The sequence below is a fragment of the Engystomops pustulosus genome, chromosome 3 (assembly GCF_040894005.1).
Source record: "Engystomops pustulosus chromosome 3, aEngPut4.maternal, whole genome shotgun sequence".
Classification (NCBI taxonomy): Eukaryota; Metazoa; Chordata; class Amphibia; order Anura; family Leptodactylidae; genus Engystomops; species Engystomops pustulosus.
The window spans coordinates 180,886,050-180,907,904 of NC_092413.1; the positions used below are offsets into that span (position 1 = coordinate 180,886,050).

Below are 21,855 nucleotides of genomic sequence, written 5' to 3' on the forward strand. Positions count from 1 at the left end.
AGCTCTTCCAGTCCAGGTGGTATCTCCTTCCCCTGGGACTGACTTCTCCAGTTACCGTGCTCTCTCTCGTAGGTAACAAAACCATGAATGTAATATTGAACCCTATACTTTTTTCTGGTATTCAGCATTTCAGTACAGTTTAGGCTTCAGTATCACAGCATACAGTATACTGGATAAGCTGACGGCAGAAGGACACTTTTTCTGCATAGGGTATGAAGATATTTTACGTTTAAGAAACCTCAATGAGGATAATCGTTTTTAAATTATAGTTTGAAAAGTTAAAGAAATTAAATGATTAAATTAACCAAATTAATAATAAACTTTAATGGATTGCTTATCCATTGTGGGGAATATATACTATCAGACCTTATACCTTGGGCTTCAGTTTCTATCTTCTCAAACACACTTAAAGGAAACCTACCACTTGTAGTGGCAGGTTTCTGATGGAAATACCGGGCACCAGCTCAGGGTGAGCTGGTGCCGGCGCTTATTTTCGTTAGTGTTTTAAACCGCGGTATCGCGGTTTAAAACCCTTTTTAAACTTTATAGCCGGCGCAGGGAGGTACGCGCTCGGCGCTTACCGTGCACGCGGCTACATAGGAAGTGAATGAGAGCCACGTGCACGGTAAGCGCCGAGCGCGTACCTCCCTGCGCCGGCTATAAAGTTTAAAAAGGGTTTTAAACCCGCGATACCGCGGTTTAAAACACTAACGAAAATAAGCTCCGGCACCAGCTCACCCTGAGCTGGTGCCCGGTATTTCCATCAGAAACCTGCCACTACAAGTGGTAGGTTTCCTTTAAAGAATGATATATAGGATCTGATTAGGCAACCCTTCCTTATTTGCATGTTGCATATGAATTCTTTGAACAATGCTTTTGCTTTTATTTTTTAGAATACCTTGATGTGGTGCAGGCCTCTCTCTCGAGAAATCACTCGAATTGCCCTGGAAAAATTAAAATTGCCTTTGACACTTTGCTGGAGCTCCTGGATTACAAGGAGAATTATCTAAAAATAAGCAAAGACTTTTAGTAAGTTGTTTATGTAAATGTGTATATTGAAATATTGTGGGATCTGCTGTGGAAAACAATGTAGTCTTTATATTGTTGGCTACTTGTTGGCTATGAAAATACACAGGTGGACACAGTAGACCATCTCATGAACTTGAATGAGGTTCCTTTTCTATAGTAGAAACTGGCATAAAAGTTTTTCAAAAATTCTGGCTATAGATATTGAACAGCCTCTAATAAAGGCATAGCTTAATGAACAGAGTATTCTCTGTAATCCACAATTCCTTGTCTAATCCTTGTTCTGCCGTGTGGAGAAAACAGCAAAAATTTTTCCCTGTTTCATCTGGTTAGAGATGGGGGGGAATTGAGCACTCATTGTACCATGACCGTGCAGAATAGAAGTCAATGGCGGCCCTGAGCTAGTTGCCGATTTTACACCCAGCTCACGGGTACCATTTACTGTTGTGTGTAGGATCCGATGCTTAAAACTTTTTACCAACCATGCGAGTTATCCCCTTTCCTGTGCACAACAAGCCAATCAGCAAGTCAACAGTCTCACTTATGGGTCGAGTGTCAGGACGGGCATCCATCCTTTTGGAAATTGTAGAACACAGCACTCGATTATCTCTGTCACTCAAAATAAGTTCCATATGTAGCCGAGGACTATGCTATGCACACTTGGCTCCTAGAGAAATTACTCTGACCGGAGCTCTGACAATCCTTTATTAATTCTTTATGAATCCAACACGGTATATTGCTTGACGCATCGATCCTTTACAATGAGTATTGCACATCTCCACAGATTTCTGACAAGAATAGGTCACCATTCAGACCAGCTCCATCGCGTTTCCTAATCCTCCTTCATTGCCATCTCTCTTTAAGACAATTTCACTCGAAGAAATACGTGTACGGATAGTGTAGTATATTCTTTGTAGTTTAAAATTTTATTTAAAAATATACTCACAAAATATTTGTAAAAATGCGCATATCTAGAACTAAGCAGGACGCTAGTCACAGATGTCCACCCGACCCTGGGTTTCGCCTACACAGCTTCTTTTGGGGCGTTGGGCGACTCCCATACTATTGATGGAGGAAAGGACACATGCTTGTCTTGCGGTTCTATTACTGAGAATGGATCCCCCTCACTATGTGCATTTTGCCTGTGGAGTGTGCAGGATGTGCCCGATTCATGAATTGTGGCACCCGTTCATCATGAATCTGGCGCCCCTGCACTGCTCTGGAACTGTGCACTATTTTTTTCTGGTGCACTTTGTTCATGCTACAGAATTGTGGTGCAGACACAATTGTGACGCACGTTGGACAGAATTTTGGTCTGACTAAGCAGTAACAGCTCCTTTAGGAGCATATTTTTTTTCTGTCTTGTGCAGTCGCAACACAAAACTGCCGCAGACACTTTATAAATAAGGGTGCAAGCTGTTTGCACGGTTTTTCAAGTGCAAAGTCAGACAGAAAACTGGCGCAAACACTTAAATAAATATGGAGAACAGTCTCTTGGATTGGGTGTCTCTTTTTGGCAGTATCACATTTTCACAACTTTAAAACTCTTATTGAAACTGCAGCACTCGGATGCCTGCCCCTCAGTCTGTGGCATATTTTTGCAGCTGACTGTCTGATCTCCCTTATTTATACAAGCCCCCCTTGGCTAAGGATCCCCCATCACAGTTACTAATTCAGACTGTTCCTCTCCACGTTACTCAGCACCAGGTCCATAGAGTTCAGCATCTTTGATGAGGCTAGTAGTCACTTGTGAAACAAGGTCTTGCACAGTCTGCTAGACTAGAGTAGACCTATATAGGCCACCAGAGCCTTCTGTCCCACTATATACTTCAGCAGCTATAGATGACTCTTAGTTGCTGCCTTTTGGCCTCCCTTTATCGCTTTCTTGTAGGGTGGTGCTTCCTACATTGAGTGAGTATCCTAAAATACTAATACTGTATGTATCTGTTGTGCTCTATGAAGAATATGATCCTTCTATAGAAAAGTTGTAATAATGTACATACAATGTTATTTTTCTGTCTCTAGAGCCAGAGTTTTATTGGAATGTTTCATCTTCTTTATAGGAAGTAATGAGCCATGATATAATATTTGCTGTATCATTATGTGCTGCGGTCTTGTATTGGAGCCAGTGTAAACATTGTTGAGACTTTTCTCCAAAGACCGCAGCTACTCCTGAAACGTCACATTGGAACTTCTTCAGGGATCTGATTTCTGGAAATGACTATGGCTAGATGACATTAACAGGAAATGAAGCGATGCTATTTATTGGGTCCAGTTACTTCAGTAGAAACCTTTAGACTGTGTTTTTGTGCTGCTTGGGCTTTGTTCTCATCTGTGACTTACATTTTACCAGGAGCCACAGTACAGTGCTGGGCTCATTGTAAAATGGATATTTGTGGCCAATGCACTGCATTGTGGGAATAGCCCCTAAAGAGCAAATGTCAAGCAGCAGGATAAAAAGTGTCCAAAACGATGACCAGTGGTGTAACTTGAGGGGTTGCAGGTCCACCTGGATCCAGTAGTCTCCGGTAGCCCAAAAAATGTCTATTTTCTATACATAGAGACCAGTACTATACATGGTGCATTATAGTTATACAGGTGGACTAGTACAGATTCTGCATTTTTACCAAACGGCTACAAGTTTCATCTCCGGCTCACTTCTTACTTATTACACATGTGATCAAAAAGAACCTGTGTTATCGACAGCATTTAGTTTGTATAGATACAATAATGCTAATTTCAATAATATTAATATTTTGTATTTGTTGTTTTGGAAACCCAACTTTTATTCAAATTTTTCTTCTTTAAGTCTATGTGAAGTTTTGGTTATACGTTCAAAAATGGACATGGCCTTCCTCCTTGACACTATTGCTGAGTATATTATGGATGTAGTCCAATATAACAATGACAATCGAGAGTTTGAGGTAAGTTTGGTACTAGGAGTTACTTGGTTTAATATAAAATATATTGGGGGTCAATAAATTAGGCGGCATGCACACGAACGTATGCCTGCCGGCCAAAGCCGGGGAAAGCATACGTTCTGCACCATGGAGAGGAGGAAACCTCTTGTTTTTTCATTTCCACATGTAGAGAGCTCTGTGACGGCTTGTTTTCTGCATAACAAATTGCACTTCATAGTGACGGTATTTTTTTTTCCATGTCGTGTACTGGGAATCGGGAAAAAATCCCAAATGCATTGAAAATGGCAAAAAAACGGTTTGCGACGTTTTCTTATGGGCTTGGATTTTGTGGCTTTCACTGTGCACCCCAAATGACATGTCTACTTCATTCAGGGGGATATCAAATTTGTATAGGTTTTATAATGTTTTCATACATTTACAAAAATTAAAACCTCCTGTACAAATGTTTTTATTTTTATTTTGCCTTCTTCTGGCGCTAATAATTTTTCATACCTTGGTGTACCGAGCTGTGGGTGGTGTCAATATTTGAGAGTTTTGATGAGGTTTTCAATTCTATCATTTTTTAGAACTGTACAATCGTCTGATCACTTTTTATTGAATTCTTTTATATTTTTGCAAAAAAGTGCCATTTTCCACTTTGGGTGCTATTTTCCATTACAGGGTTAAAGGCAGTGAAAAACTGTTATTATATTTTGATAGATTGGGCGATACCAAATGTGTTTATGATTTTTAATGTTTATTTATATGACTTCTAGGGAAAGGAGGGTGATTTGGTATTATTATTATTATTATTCATTTTTATGTTTTTTTATTATAATTTTTTTTTAACTTATTGTTATTTTTGTTTTTACTATTTTCAGACTCCCTAGGGTACTTTAACCCTAGGTTCTTTGATCGATCCTACCATATACTGCCATACTACAATATGGAAGTATATGGGGATTTTCTTCCTCATTCATTATAATGTGCAATCAGCACATTATAATAAATGGCTTAAAACGAGACAACCTCAGGTCTTCGGAAGACTCGAGGCTGTCATAGCAACGTATCGCCGCTCCCCGATGACGTCACAGGAACTGACGATCTTCCGCAAGATCGCAGGTGTTACCAGTAAGTCTTCGTTGCAATATGCTCTGGGGATGCCCAGGATAGTAAATATCTGCTCTTAGTTATAAAAAAAACTGAATGGGATAGCAAAAATATTTTATATCTATCTCTCTGAGTCTGTCTTTCTTTCTCTCTCTTTTTCTCTCTGTCTTTTTCTATCCATATTACCTCACACATAAGTTGTCTTCTACTCATTGCCTATAGTAACCAATCACAGCTATTAATGACCTGTGGCAGAACAGCAACTAATCATGGCTCAGCTTCCAACTGCCACAGCAACAGAAGCAGTTGCTCTTGTATATGGTGGTTAATAAGTGGATTTTGTAAAGCGCTGGAAAATTTTGGCTCAAAAGCTGGTCTAAGAAGTTCCTTGAGTCACAGGCAACAACTGTTCAAAATTTGGTGACTGTAAACGCGAAGGTGCAGATTCCTTTAGCGGACATACACACATAAACACACACATACACTCCGCTTTATATATCAGATCAGTGAAGCATTGAAAATTAACTCAGCTGAAGCTTTGCCAAATTTTTCCAAAGATTCAGATTTGCTTTGGTCCCGTAAAATTGACCGTTTTGTACTGAATCTATGAACCAACAAATAGATATTATAACATAATGAAGTATTTCAATTGGGGAAAGGGAAGTCTTTATTTTTAAATTTTTCTTACTTTTATTTTTGTCCCAGGACTAAAACATCTGTTCACAGAGCTGAAAACCATGTTACTAGCTGCAGAAGGAGTTGACAGGACCGCAGGCCATCATTGGAGACCTGATTTCAATAGCAACACCAGGGATGGCTTTTCTGACAATGTCAGGGCCACTTTCAGGGTATGTTTTGCGTGTGCTTTTGACGCGCAGAACTAGCATTGCACTCTGACCCATTGTAATCAATGGGCTTTTTCAGACTTGCATTATTTATAACGCACACAAGTGCGTTTTTTTTAACATGTGTTTAAATCTCAGCATGCTCTACTTTTGCAAGTCACGTGCATGAAAAACGCACCATACAAGTCTATGGAGACGCATCAAAAACACGTTTTTTTACGCATCAATGGCCATAGAAAAGATAGGGCTCAGTCCTGAGTCCTTTTCACACCCATTATCTGCGCGTGAAAAACGTATTGAAATTGCATTGAAAATGCATTGAAAACGTGCGTGAAAAACTGAGACACTGAACAAACTCTGACTGAAAACTGATTGCACTCTGATGCAAAATGTCAGTTTTTCACTGACCAAACCCTGATCGCACCCTGATCAGACTCTGACGTGATCTGCAACGCAAGTGTGAGAGGGGCCAAAGATGCTGTGGACAGTACAGATCATGGCACTGAAGGGGTTAATAAGTTGGAGAAATGATCTCGTATTAGGCATTTTCCTTCATATTACTGGCATTAGCATTCTAGACCTTGCACAATTGTTCATCCTCCACTCACTTTTGTTCTCCTGTCTACACCCCTCTTTTACTCCCCCAGTGCATGTGCTAATATCTGTTTATATTTTGGATGATCTTTTTAGGGCGTAGTAGCACAAACAAGGCCAGGAAATAATCACAACCAGTTTCATTAAATGAATTTAATCTGCCTTATGGCTTAGACTGGGATTTATTCTGTTTAGTAAGTCTAGCTACACTTTCAGGTTTTGGAAGGCCTCTGAATGGAGAAGTGTCTGCCAAAAATATGTTTTCTTTACTCAGTCTTTTGTTATATGAACATGTAAAAAGGAGAAGCCCTGAGTCTGTACTGACCTTGAACTAAGGCTAAGTAAAGAAAAGAACCTCAGACTATGATATATAGTCAACGTTTAAGTTAAATTCCTATACTTATAAAGCCGAATGGTGTGAGGCAGTTTTGCAATACAGAATTTAGCAATACAATTTGCACAGATGAAGTGCATGATTTTAGGTGTATAGGGCATGAACATCAAAAACAAATAGTCATTTTTTTACACAGAGCGTCCCCTACTTAAGAACACCCACCTTACAGACGACCCCTAGTTACAGACAGACCTCTCTGCCCACTGTGACCTCTGGTGAAGCTCTCTGGAAGCTTTACTATAGTCTCAGACTGCAATGATCAGCCGTAAAGTGTCTGTAATGAAGCTTTATTGATAATCCTTTGTCCAATTACAGCAAAAAATGTTGAAAATCCAATTGTTACTGGGACAAAAAAAATAGTCTGGAGCTACAATTATAAAATATACAGTTCCAACTTGCATACAAATTCAACTTAAAAACAAACCTAAAGAACCCATCTTGTACGTTACTGTATGTGTAATATTGGATGTTTTTGAACAAATTGTCTGGTTGACAAAATAGTATTCTTTAAAATTCTATGCTGATATGCAAGTTATCACATGGTAAGACAAATTTCAAGCATCTTATGAATAAACTAGAAAAAAAGAGTGACTATAAAGAGAGTCTGTCTTTTTCTAGGAGGGTCCAGCAGGTTGTGGATGACCCCTTTAATCACACAGACTCATTTTTAGCCTATTCGTATCACTCTACTGTACATGTTTGTCTTCTGTACATTTTTGCTCCTAACTAAAGGACTATAGTTATGTTCCCAAATAAAGCTATCAAAATTCCTACATAAGGGACCTTATGTAGGGGCCAACTACATGAAGTGTCTCCTGTGGATTAAGATATTTTTTTTCTATACTATTCTATGGGAACCATTCTATACATATGGTTTGTTCTTGAGAAAATTCTTATTGAGAAAATTTTCTGTGGCCTCCCACACTTTCTCTAGAGCATTGTTATTAGTCTTTTGGTAATAAGTCAGATATCTGCAGCCTAAAGAAAGCAATGAACGAATGGATCTATGCTCAGCCGATGAAACCCTTGGAATATTATATAAAGGGAACCTCTCAGTAGGTTTTGGGCACTTAAACCACTAATGAACCAATGTATTAGCTGCCCAAACTTTTTTACCTTAATTGAGTTAGTGGCCCTGTTCTCAGGGTAGTGGGGTGCGGTGACTTCAGTCCACTGGAACCTCCAAAACATGAGTACTACACATAATGAAACGGAGATCTGTACACCTCACACAGCTGTGCACTCCCTGAAAATCAGCAAAGTGAGGTGCACTAAACACGGCTTCACATTGTGCATGCGCTCTGGGTCCTAATTGACTCAAGTCACCAAACCACATACTCTTTACCATTCAGAATCTTAGGAATATGGCCATCGACACAGGTAGGGTAAAAGTTTTGGAACCCTAGACTTTTAGGCATTTACCCTTATCTATGTGGCCCAATATTGTGTACAGCGCTTTTTGTTTATTGAATTATGCCCATTCCCTTATATAAAAGTTAATTTGACACCTGAAGTAGTGATTTTTTTAAACCATGGAACTTATTTTCTTTGTATATGTCCCCCATAATCTGGAAAGATCTATGCAATATGAAGGTATTATATCAATTTTATTATTAATATAATAATAATAATAATAATAATAATAATAGATTATTATTATTATTATTGGCATACTGTAGGCTAGGAGATTCCCAAGCATAAAGGAAAAATCAACAGGTTTTTTTTTCAGATTCATAGTAAAGATGGGGATCACTGCCTTAGAGACACGTGGGGAGCTATTGCTGTAAAGGACTCTACATATATTGCTGACAGAAATGTAAAGTCATACTTTTATGATTTTATGACATTCTAAGTCATTTTTTTTCATATATTTTTTCATATATTGATCCCTCAATTCCTGGCTTTATGTCCCAATGCAGCATATGGACATAGTAAAAGTCTCCTCCTTCTTGGGATATCGAGGTTATTTTTCTGAGAATTCTTAATGATCCTCTGGATAAGATAGACTATCAACCAATCCAATATTGTTGGCCTGAGGATAGGCCATCTATAGTCATTACTATAAAACTCCTTAATTTGTACATGTGCAAGCAGTAGTCAGGCGTTGGATAGCTATTATATATAGCTATTATATGTCTTTAAAAAACACATTGTCAATATGGAAAGTGGAATATACCAAAGTATTTGTGGTCCAGTAAGTGTGAACAGGTCATTAACCAGTCTGATAAATTAGTATTATCCAAATGTGTTACATAAGTCTTACATAAGTTTCACCTTTCCGCTACGTGACTTTCTTGTATTGCAAATTGTTCCTGTTATTGCAACATTTAAGAGCGTGAAATTTCCTAAACTCTTGGACATCTTTATATCCTCCTCTTTTGACATTTAAATACATCAAATGTTTGATGTTCGCTCATAATATTCATTTCCAGACTGAACATTGTGGTTTTCTATTCCTTCCAACTGCGTATCCCAGCATAAAATGAAAATGTTTTCCCATGTTAGAGAGAGGAAGAAGCCAAATTTGTACTGTTATTGTTTGTTTTGGAATGAATGGTGTGTACAATGATGTGCAGCCTCTTCAAATCTGCATGGGCGGAAGATTAAAGCATTTAACCTCAAAAATGATCTTCTGTAAAACCTTCCAATATTCTGTCTAAATGTTCTGTGAAGCATAAAAACTACTCTTATCATGTTTTATTTGAAATACTTTGCTTTTCCGGTTTCATTACAGCTGATCTGTCATGGTAAAATGTGACCCTATGGGTGGGATATTACCATGACTAGTCCACTCGGCTGTAATAGTAAGCTACATAAAATGTAGATAGTGCCCGTGCTTATATTGATGATGAGACACAAACTAGTAGTTAGTAATGGCACTTATATGTTAAAATTTGTAACTCTTGTTTTAACAACCAGTTTTCCCAAAATATATTATGCAGCCATATTGGTTGTTAAAAGGTTTCTAGGGATGGCAGAAGTATATTAAAATGCATATCAAAATTGTGCAGATATCATCAGTATCAGATTGGTGGGGGTCCAACACGTAGGCCCCATACCAATCAGCTATGCTGCTGAACCTATACAAAAGCAAAAGCAGATGGCTCCCAACAGCCACCGTACTGGAGACTTGCAGCTGCATTTAGCAATTCTGTACTGCTGCTATTCCATGTACAGAACCTTTAGTTTCTGGGTCTGTCATCTGTATGCTTCTGGCACCAGGGGCAGTATGAATGGCTTATTGGTATGGCATCCCAGTGTAATACCCACACTGATAACCTATCGCAAAGGATTGGTCATCAGTATCCAAAACAGCCCCCTTAATTTCATATTTATATTATACTAGTTGTAGCCCACAGCGTTGTCCGGGATGGTAAATAACTGCTCATCTATCTATCTCTCTGTGTCTGTCTCTTTCTTTCTCTCTTTTTCTCTCTCTGTCTTTCTGTATGTCTGTCTCTCTATTTCTATAAGCTGTCTTATACTCATTGCCTACAGTAACCAATCAAAGCTCCAAGCTTATATTAAAGGGGTTTTCCCACGAAACAAGTTAGGCCCTATCCGTGGAAAGGGCCTAACTCGCTGATTGGGGGGGGGGGTGTCTCAGTGATGAGACCCCCGCAGAATACTAGAACAAGGGGTCAGATTTGGCCCGATGTACCCAAGTGAAAGCCCCTCGTCACTTCCTGAGATGAGCAGAGCAGCAGGATGCACATGTCTTCTATGGAGCCGAGTACAATGTTCGGCAATCTGCGTCCCCTCCATAGAGAGGAATGGGGCAGCCCAGCCCTCCGCTACCGGCTGCTCTGCTCATCTCAGGGAATGACAAGGGGTCCAACTCATGATCTGTGGGGGTTTCATCACTGGGACCCCCACAAACCAGCAATTTAGGCTTGTTTCGTGGGAAAAACCCCTTTAATGACCTGCGGCAAAATAGAAGCTGAGCTGTGATTGGTCGGTAAGGGCCCCAGCAGCAGCAGACAATGGCTCCTGTAGATGATGGTTAATACGTTTATTCTGGAACACGCAGGGTGAAATTTTTACTCGAAATCTATTCTCTGACGTTGCCTGGGGGTCACAGGGGGCGACTGTGTAAAATTTGGTGATTATAAATGCAACAGTGCAGATTCCTTTAGCGGACATACATACAAACATGTACACATACACTCAGAAGTATATATTAGATGTATATATTTTTCTTTTTTTTTCTTTTTAAGGGTGTGAAGGGTGGAAATATTACTATCCAGACAGTCTGTGACATTATGTCCAATGAATCGCTTGTTTCTCCATATGACCGACTTGTTGAAGTAATTCAGAGTATTCGGAAAGCTAAAGAAGAGAAGTGCATTGAAACAAGTTATCAACAATTTATTCATGACATGCGTGACATCCACTGGGATGGTCCGGCTGCATCAGGAGGTAAAGAGTAGAAATGTATACCTTAATAGTGTATATATTGGTGGTGTTTCATTCAGCTGAACAATCACAATATTAAAAGTACCTCTATTATTGTCATTTCCAAGACATCCCTTTTTTAATCCATATGCTAATTAGGTAATTTGTACTCCCAGGGTGTGTCCTAAGTGCCAGAAGCACTGCTATTCCTGTGTGGCTCATTACCCTTTTCATCAGATGAGCAGTAGATTTGTCTATCAAGAAGTGTGGAGAGATACTAGAACAGTGATGGCAAACCTTTTAGAGACTAGGCGCTCAAACTACAACCAAAACCCACTTATTTACCATGTGCCAACATGACAATTTAAACAGCAACTTATTGCTCCCTGTTCTTCCACAACGGTCAATCGTGTCAAGGGTCTCTCTGTACAGAAAGAATCAGTCAAAGATGTGTCTCCTTAATAGAGCGGTAAGAGCAGCTCCTCAAGTTGTCTGGGACTGCAGAAATATTCAAGTCCTGTCTGGAGAACTCTGTTCAGGGACTACAGGCTGGGTGCCCACAGAAAAGGCTCTGAGTGCCATAGGTTCGCCATCACTGCACTAGAAGAAGAGGGAAATGATTGTGGTTGGAATAGCAGTGCTCTGGGTGCTGATGAACACATTCAGGGTACACCAACTACCTCAATAGCAAATACAGATTAAACTGTGAATATCTTGGAAAAGGTATAATGGAAAGAAATGATATATTTATACAAGAAATCAGAATGCATTTCTCTACAACATGCTGCAGATTATAACACACGGGGGAGGTGGTAGACTCCCTTTAAAAGACACTTCGAATATTGTTATATTACCATCACAAGTTCATTTTTTTCTGCTTTAACATAAAATGTGTATATTTATAATGTTCTTTACAGTAGTTGTCTTCTTCAAGACACATGTAGCATGAATATAATATTTCAGATGCTGAATTTCCATGTCGTTGGCCAATGACCAACATGTACATTGGTCATGTACACCGCTCTATCTGAAGTCTCCATCTTTATTTATTTCTATGAAGGGGATTACATTTGGGCAGGGGTCAATCAATCTGTGCCTATTTTCTGCCAAAACTATTCAAAAAGTATTGGGAACCTGGGTCAAGGAAACCATAGTCTTATATGAGATCTCATTCCCATTACAGAGGCTTTACACATCCTGAATGAAAAATTCTATCTTCTGAAATTCCCACCAGTCCTGAGAATGAAGAGGTCACCATTACTCACACTCAGCCAAATCTCATCATCCTTTTGAGGTTTACACTAAGAAAGCGAAGATTAAATTTTGAATGTGATTTTGTTTCAATAGTCCATGCCAACCATTTTGCTTATTTTTCTAAATGTCCCTTAATATTTACTTCTGATCAGTTCACATGCTATTGGGTGTTACGTGGAACCACCTCGGTGAGCTGTAGCTTTAGGTCCATGACCTGCTTTGCTTTTTGGTAGAACATGTTCAGAGATGTTTATTTTCTCATGAGAATCAAAGATTACAAGTTCTAGCCCATGGTAGATTTCGATGGAAGTAGTAGCTCACATCTGAAAATTGAAGCCACAGTTTTTACGTAGTACAGTGTATGGGATCCGCCATGTGGTTGTCATTACTGGTGTTGTTTCAGTTGCACTAAAAGGAAGTATTAGCTGCCAAATTTACTCTATGGAGAAACATTCTCATGCAGCTGATTTGACTGCTGCATATGATAATCTGCTTAGTATAGCTGTTTTAACATATATTCTAGTCTTTTTTAACTTTTTTAATTTTCTCTTATAGGTCGGCAATGGATGTACCAAACATGCACAGAATTTGGATATTTTCAGTCTTCTGATTCAGCTTTGCAACCATTTTCTGGTTTTCCTTTAAGGTAGTTTGTCATATCACAAAGTATCTTGTATATCTATTTTTTTTAAGAGCCCCAAATATTAAAATATAGATGGAGCCTAATTTGGGGCAGGAATGTATTGAATGTAGTGACCACACCATTGTGAGAGTGCATGTTCTGGTCAGGGGTGTAAACAGTAACGAAGAGGCCCAATAGCAAAATTTGGAATAGGGCCCCCACCATGGTATATTTTGATAGGCTTAGATAATCCACACTGTATTACAGTACAGAGATAATGTACACTTTGTGTACAGGGCAGGGATATTGCTACACTTCAACACTGTGTGGCCTCAATAAGGTGTGTGTAAATTTTTTTTGGTTTACTGTTCCCTTAACATAGAACACTAGTGCTAAAAGCATAGGCGTTTCTACACACAGTTATAAAAAGACTCCATTTAATGGTTTAACACTCTGCAGGTGTCTGATGGCTTATGATAACCACCTGACTCCGTGAGAGAATTTTTATGAGAACATAGCCCGGATTTAGAAAAGGCACAGACCTCAGAGTATAACTGATTCCAAAAGAACAGGAAATAAATGTAAATGGTTTGTCATGTGCAGAACCTCTCCTCTATGATGAGTAGCCGTCTACTATGTATTCCAGAGTGGTTATGCTACACTGTAGCTCTTCTCCGATTACACGGATAAGGTAGGAGACATATTAATCTTGATGATTCCTAGTGCGCAGACATGGAAAACGCTAAAGAATTTCCTCCTTCAAATCTGTGGATTATTGTCAAGTAGGAAATAAATAAAAAAAAAAAAACATTTGTGCTACATGCAATTTAATTTACCCGAATTGCTGTGAGTAAATTTGGCCTCCCCGACCTTCTAGAGTTTTTTTTTATTTTTGTGACGTTTAGTACATAAAACCGTAATATAAGACCTGTTACAAAAATCTATACATATAACTAAACTATTACTAAACGTACACTACTCTTCTGAACTTTTCTGATCTAGGGTTGCACCAACACCAGAATTCAACACCAATACTTAGTGAAGTATTTTTTTGCTTTGTGGTTTTTGCATTGAAAAGGATCATTTTAAAACTGGCATCTGCAGGAATGTCACTTATTTGCTGCAGATGAAAAATCTGCAGAGATAAGACAATTCCACAATGTATCTATGGGATTGTCATACATCCAACACACTACACGGATTCCTGTAGATTTGCAGCATGGAAATGTTGTGCAGCAAATCCGCTCATAATATACAACTTGTGCAGATTTCCTTCAGGGAATTAATTTATGACAGTTTATTATGTGTATTGTAGAGGTTGTCCAGGTAATATTAGTACACAATGTTTATATTAGTTTGTCTTACACATTTGTGTTACTTAAATGTAATTGTATTAATTATATGCTTAAAGGGAACTTGTCACCAGGAGACCCATTTTTAGCACTCCCCCAGTCCCCACAGAGCATAGTACATGCACTGCCAAAGTGTTTTTGTATACAAGGGTAGGTATAGGTTTTACAGAAAAAAGAGATGTTATATTGTGCCTTTCATTAGCATGTGCTGTGTGACTAGGCACTCATCCCCTGGGAGTGGCTATAGAGGAGCAGTCTCCCCCCCACCCTTGGGAAACTGCTCCTCCAGGTGTCCTTTTCAAATATATGAATAACTCCCTTCACTCGGGATTGGCTGTAGAGGAGAAGGGGGCGTCCCTAAGCCAAGTGATGGGTGTTTTCATATATTTGAAAAGGACACATGGAGGAGCAGTTTCCCAAGGGTGGGGGGGGCTGCTCCTTTCCAGCCACTCCCAGGTGACAAGTGCCTAGTCACACAGCAGATGCTAATGAAAGGTAAAATATAACATATCTTTTTTCTGTAAAACCTATTTTTTATACAAAAATACTTTGGCAGTGTATGTACTATGCTCTGTGGGGACTGGGGGAGTGCTAAAAATGGGTCTCCTGGTGACAGGTTCCCTTTAAAAGAATTTATTTAAGGGATAATGTAATGATGTATAGAGAAAGCTTGTGTAACAGTATATGTATAGGAAAGGTGAACTAAAGCTTATTAAAACATAACTTTTAATATATTCAATAAAAGGTCATAAAGTACTTCAGACCAGAGCCACACTCCATCTCATAACAGCAGAAGAAATGGAGAGCAGTAATAAAACAGACAATTTTACATCCATACACAATGGATAGATCTCAGATCAAAAGATAATAAGCCAGAAGGATCTCACCCATGACGAGGAGTCAGGAGCCACGGAAATTGAGCAGGAATATGGAGCTGCTACTGTCAACAGAAGGGGGTATCCCTAAAGCTGCTCTGTCCCTGCTCCCCGGAAAAGCTCCTGTCCTAACAAGGAAAGTTCCAGGAGACCCCAAGAATCTAAAGGTCCCTAGGATTGCCAGGAGGATCATTCATCAGGGGAAATAAGACAAGGTGCATAAATAATGTCAGGTTGGTCACGCCATGGACAGTGGTCCTACAAAGAACACAGTGGTGTATCTTAGTGGCCGCCACAAAAATGTGTATTGATGTAAAATTGTCTGTTTTATTACTACTCTCCATTTCTTCTGCTGTTATGAGATGGAGTGTGGCTCTGGTCTGAAGTACTTTATGACCTTTTATTGAATATATTAAAAGTTATGTTTTAATAAGCTTTTGTTCACCCTTCCTATACATGTTTTTGCTAGTGAATTTATACTCATCATAATTTGATGTAGGGAACTGCTATCACCTGTTGTGGTCTTCTCCATCCTGCTTCTTGTGTAACAGTATGACTATGAAAACTCTAGTAAAGCTATTAATTAGATCAAATACTTCCATTGACAGTTGGTAAGTGTATAGGGTAATGGTTGCAGAGAATGTATCACCAGTGTCACCCTCCACAAACCAGGTTGGCAGTGTCAGCATCAGAGAGGGTATCTCTCCACTTCTATGAATGGAACAGAGAACATCAATAAAAGTCTTTTTTAGAAGAATGCTGGCTCTAATCTCACGGATAGTGGCATCAGTGTAAAATGTATAAAGACATCTAAAACATACTCTGCTGTCACCTGACACAGCAGAGGAATTAAATAGTGCACACAGATTATGCAGTGCTGCACAAAACTTGCTAAATCCGTTCCTGTCCCCATGGGGCTCACAATCTAATCAACCTACCAGTATGTTTTGGAGTGTGGGAGGAAACTTGAGGACCTGGAGGTAACACACACAAACACGGAGAGAACATACAAACTCTTTGCAGATGTTAACTTGATATGGGACTTGAACCCAGGACCCCAGCACCACAAGGCTGTAGTGCTAACACTCTCCTTTACCCAACATCTTCTCAGAGAGGATTCCTTTGCAGAAACCAACAATAACCGAATTCAGTATTGACAAATGCTAGTCCTCTTTCCTGTACACTGCTGTGTATAGACCTGCCTGGAAGGGGGGTTTCTATGAATACGGGCTCCTGACTACAGTAAACCCCTCTAATGGTGGCCCCGATCCCCACAAATACAGGAGTTGTAAACTTGGTGAATTTTAAATGTACATGAAACTAGTGAGAAAGTCCTAAATTTAGGCACCAAGCCCTACATTGGTCACAATGGGATTTCCATCATATCGTTTCTCTATAATAAAGATAACCACCAGCCTCCACACTTGGTGGATCCTTTACCACAGCCTTAACAGTCTCTTTCTCTCCCTCTCTTTCTCTCTCTCCAGTCCTGTTTATCTTGCCATGTATAATATGGACTCTATACATGACCTTACACTCACCGGCCACTTTATTAGGTACACCATGCTAGTAATGGGTTGGACCCCCTTTTGCCTTCAGAACTGCCTCAATTCTTCGTGGCATAGATTCAACAAGGTGCTGGAAGCATTCCTCAGAGATTTTGGTCCATATTGACATGATGGCATCACACAGTTGCCGCAGATTTGTCGGCTGCACATCCATGATGCGAATCTCCCGTTCCACCACATCCCAAAGATGCTCTATTGGATTGAGATCTGGTGACTGTGGAGGCCATTTGAGTACAGTGAACTCATTGTCATGTTCAAGAAACCAGTCTGAGATGATTCCAGCTTTATGACATGGCGCATTATCCTGCTGAAAGTAGCCATCAGATGTTGGGTACATTGTAGTCATAAAGGGATGGACATGGTCAGCAACAATACTCAGGTAGGCTGTGGCGTTGCAACGATGCTCAATTGGTACCAAGGGGCCCAAAGAGTGCCAAAAAAATATTCCCCACACCATGACACCACCACCACCAGCCTGAACCGTTGATACAAGGCATGATGAATCCATGCTTTCATGTTGTTGATGCCAAATTCTGACCCTACCATCCGAATGTCGCAGCAGAAATCGAGACTCATCAGACCAGGCAACGTTTTTCCAATCTTCTACTGTCCAATTTCGATGAGCTTGTGCAAATTGTAGCCTCAGTTTCCTGTTCTTAGCTGAAAGGAGCGGCACCCGGTGTGGTCTTCAGCCGCTGTAGCCCAACTGTCTCAAAGTTCGATGTACTGTGCGTTCAGAGATGCTCTTCTGCCTACCTTGGTTGTAACGGGTGGCGATTTGAGTCACTGTTGCCTTTCTATCAGCTCGAACCAGTCTGCCCATTCTCCTCTGACCTCTGGCATCAACAAGGCATTTCCGCCCACAGAACTGCCGCTCACTGGATGTTTTTTCTTTTTCAGACCATTCTCTGTAAACCCTAGAGATGGTTGTGCGTGAAAATCCCAGTAGATCAGCAGTTTCTGAAATACTCAGACTAGCCCTTCTGGCACCATCAACCATGCCACGTTCAAAGGCATCAAATCACCTTTCTACCCCATACTGATGCTCGGTTTGAACTGCAGGAGATTGTCTTGACCATGTCTAAATGCCTAAATGCATTGAGTTGCCGCCATGTGATTGGCTGATTAGAAATTAAGTGTTAACGAGCAGTTGGACAGGTGTACCTAATAAAGTGGCCGGTGAGTGTATATGATAACTGCTACTTCCAGTCCACAGTCCGAAAACTCTATTTAACTGATGTGACTGCAAAAATATGCAAAGGGAAGAGAAGATAGAATACCATGTGTAGAGAAAATTGAAATCATGGCCGAGGTCATACCATTACTGGCAGACCATATTATAGCAGGATGTACATGTAGGACATGTATCTTAGGGGAGATTTCTATCAGACAAGTTTATCTCCTTTCCAGGTTTGTACATTAAACTTTGTATTTCAATTGTGCCCCCTTTCTGCAGCTACCACGTCCAGCAATGCAGTGATATCTATGGGAAGGACTTTATTTTACCTCTGGTTGTTAACTCCATTCAGCAAACAAATGAAAACTATGGAGGTCTAAACGTCAAAAGCAGCAGAATCATTTTTCCAAATGGATTGATTGACCCCTGGCATGCACTGGGTATTAAGACAAACCTCAGCAGTGATCTTCTGGCCTTTCCAATGGAAGGTAATAGTTATCCTTTTTATTTGTTTATTACAAAAATCTATGAACTGCATCAGGTATAGACCGCTTATGCTTCTATTTTAAAAAGCAGCTTCAATCACTTGTTCAGACAAATAACTACAATCAACATGAGCTCCCTGAGTTATTATATATATATATATATATATATATATATATATATATATATATATATATATATTCTATATATCCCAATTCCAGATGTGATTTTAATGGTGTCCTGCCAGGTGTAGGAATACATTTTAGAGCTGTCTGTGACTTTTTGGAGACTTTTGTCTAAAAAGTAGCAAATTCACTAACTCCTTAACCTTAAGTCCTTGAACATTCCTTAATAAGGGAAAACCACTAACATACATCTGACCAGCAGGAGATCCAAAATAGGTGCACAAAGACAAATGTAAGATACATGTGCCTATAGAAGGTAACTAAACAAAAGGATTCCATGATACTGCTACCGTAACATTATATATACATACATACATATATATACAGGCAGTACAAACAAGATAGGTTCCATTGTTCTTAAGTTGAATTTTTAAGTCGAAACTGTATATATTTAATAGTTGTAAAAACGAAAAAAAACTGGGGCCCAGTGACATTTGGAGTTTCAATCATTTTTTGCTGTAGTTGGACCAAGGATTATCAATAAAGCTTCATTACAGACACCTTACAGCTGATCATTGCAGTCTGGGACTATAGTAACATCCAGGGAGCATCACCAGAGGTCACAGTGGGCAGAGGGGCCTGTCTGTAACTAGGGGTCGTCTGTAAGTCGGGTGTCCTTAAGTAGGGGACCGCCTGTATGTGTGTGTGTATGTATGTATATATATAATTGGAAGACTAGCTACATATTGACACAACAAGTAAATATACTTGCCTCATTATTCTCAACTAGCAAGTAGAGTTGAGCAAACTCAATGTTTCACGTTCAGCCCGTGTGACCCGGACATATTGGGAATTTGACACCCCTACCAACCATAGCTATGATTGGCCAGGGGAATGAGGGAATGACATCCCTTCCAAGTAGCCATAGCTATGATTGGCCAGGGGAATGAGGGAATGACATCCCTTCCAAGTAGCCATAGCTATGATTGGCCAGGGGAATGAGGGAATGACATCCCTTCCAAGTAGCCATGGCTATGATTGGCCAGGGGAATAAAGGAGAGAGAGGGATATTGGCAAAGTAAACCGAGAAATGAGCACCTTCCACCGATAAGTTTATTGTTGCCACCTGTACTATTTATTTAAGCAAAGTTTGTTGAAAAGTAACTAAACATGTTAAATGTGGATGATGTGAATACATGCATTCTTGAATACTGTGTGAGGAATGAAGAAGTAAGATAAGATATTAAGAGTTCATTATGTATTACTTTCTGAGCTGGGTACCAGTGCACCTAATTTAATCACAATGGCCCACATTTACTAAAGTGTTTACGCCAGTTTTCTGTCAGACTTTGCACTGAAAAGAACGTGCCTGCGGCAGTTTTGTCGCGGTCTCCAACAAGACAGGAAAATGTGCACCAAAAGTGGCTGTTAGCGCTTAATTGGACTAATTCTGTAGCATGAACAAAGTGCACCAAACAATGGTAGTAAAGGTGATGCCAGATTCATGAAGACCGTGCACCAGTTTTGAGGAACCTGGTGCCCCCTGCACACTCCACAGGCAAACTGCAGATAGTACAGACTGCACTATTTTGGATAAATATGGCCCAGTGTCTTGTGGTGTTGGAACTTTCTCTATGTAATGCATTACAGTAAACTTCCTAAATTTCTGATGTTGTTACAGATGCTGCTCACTGTGCGGACATGTATCCCGCTCGGCCTCAGGAGCCTCCAGTGTTACTTGAAGTAAGAAGACAGATATTTGAGAAGTTGTCAGAATGGTTACAATTATAAACCATGTTCCCAAAATCTGAAATTTATGACCCGTAATGTATAAAATTGATCATAAAAAATTGTGAATTCTGTAATGCTGGAAAAATCGAATGTAAAGATTTGTTTGTGCGCCTTTCATTTGTTCTAAACTGATTAGCAAACTACAACTGACATCATATCACGCCACTCCTTTCCATGCTGGGAGCTGTAGTTAGCCAACATCTGGAGATCCACAGGTTGCCTTGGACAATACAGAATATCACGGTATTGGAATGTCTGGAACATTCTGGAGACCTTACAGATGGCGTCCAAATTTTTGGATAATTTCTGTGTCAATATGACCACACAGCTTGTGGCTTTATTTCACTGTTTGTATAAACTCCTTTAGTTTTTGATCTGGCGCAAATTTTGTTTAGTTAGAGCTCCAATAAACTTGCTGTTTATTTTTGCTAAATCTCTTAAGTGTCGTGAGTATTTTTCCATCCTCTAAATGTCCATCTAGTGTTTTTTATGGTCTTTTTTTTCTTCTAATAAGAATTTTTTTTGTTTTTACCCAATCCATAGACGACAGAATTTGTTGTACATATGTATCCAGTATGAACATTTTAACATTATGGGGCAGATTTATAAGAAGTGTCCTAAGGTTACTCAGTGCTCAGTTACACTAGACAATCTTATTCTGCACCAGATTCATGTGCAGGACGTTAAATCTGTCCTAGTATAAGACTCTCTAGTCGTATTCTGCACCTCCTATTAGTTGGCTTACTTTATGCCAGAAAAGTAGGACACAATTCTGTTGGATCAGCAGTATTTTTGACGCCCGGACCTTTTTGGGGCGAGGCCACGCCCCTATTTTGAGCAGACAGTTTTTTAGTGACATAATTCTGAGGATTAATAAATCTCCCTCATATGTTTTTAGGCCTTATAACCACCCTGAGATTAAGCTAAGGCCAGTGGCACAGTTCGTGAATCACAGAACTGGACACTACAATGGAGGATTTCATGGACAAACCACACTACCGGGGCCAGGCTTCTGTCCAACAGTGACCGATTAAGGGAACCATGGCCCCTTGGCTGTAAAAAGATACTCATGTATCCACCAGTTAATTTTTCTGTAAACACTTACTACAACAGCTAGAGATACAGTACCAGAACCAATTCTACAACCAAGACTAAGCTTAAGGCAATGTCAGAATTAATTACCATATAAAGTACCAAAACTAAGCCTACTACATACATTTGAAACCAGAAGTTTACATACACTATATAAAAAAACACACATGCATGCTTTTCTCACAATCTGACAAGTTTTAGGTCAATTAGCATTCCAAAATTATTTAGATTTGTCAAATGCCAGAATAATAA

The 21,855-nt window shown here is 39.6% G+C and overlaps 1 protein-coding gene across 1 annotated transcript in view; it reads left to right on the forward strand.

Annotated features, from left to right (window-relative positions):
- Window positions 1–20,944, forward strand: part of LOC140122364 (putative serine protease K12H4.7) — a 51,088-nt gene extending 30,144 nt beyond the window's left edge. The window contains exons 4-9 of the mRNA XM_072143131.1: window positions 894–1,029; window positions 3,836–3,950; window positions 11,087–11,288; window positions 13,074–13,164; window positions 18,392–18,600; window positions 20,402–20,944. Coding sequence (XP_071999232.1) covers window positions 894–1,029; window positions 3,836–3,950; window positions 11,087–11,288; window positions 13,074–13,164; window positions 18,392–18,600; window positions 20,402–20,511 — 863 coding nt within the window. The 3' untranslated portion in view covers window positions 20,512–20,944. The remainder of the gene's footprint in view (window positions 1–893; window positions 1,030–3,835; window positions 3,951–11,086; window positions 11,289–13,073; window positions 13,165–18,391; window positions 18,601–20,401) is intronic.
- The last annotated feature ends 911 nt before the right edge of the window (window positions 20,945–21,855 follow it).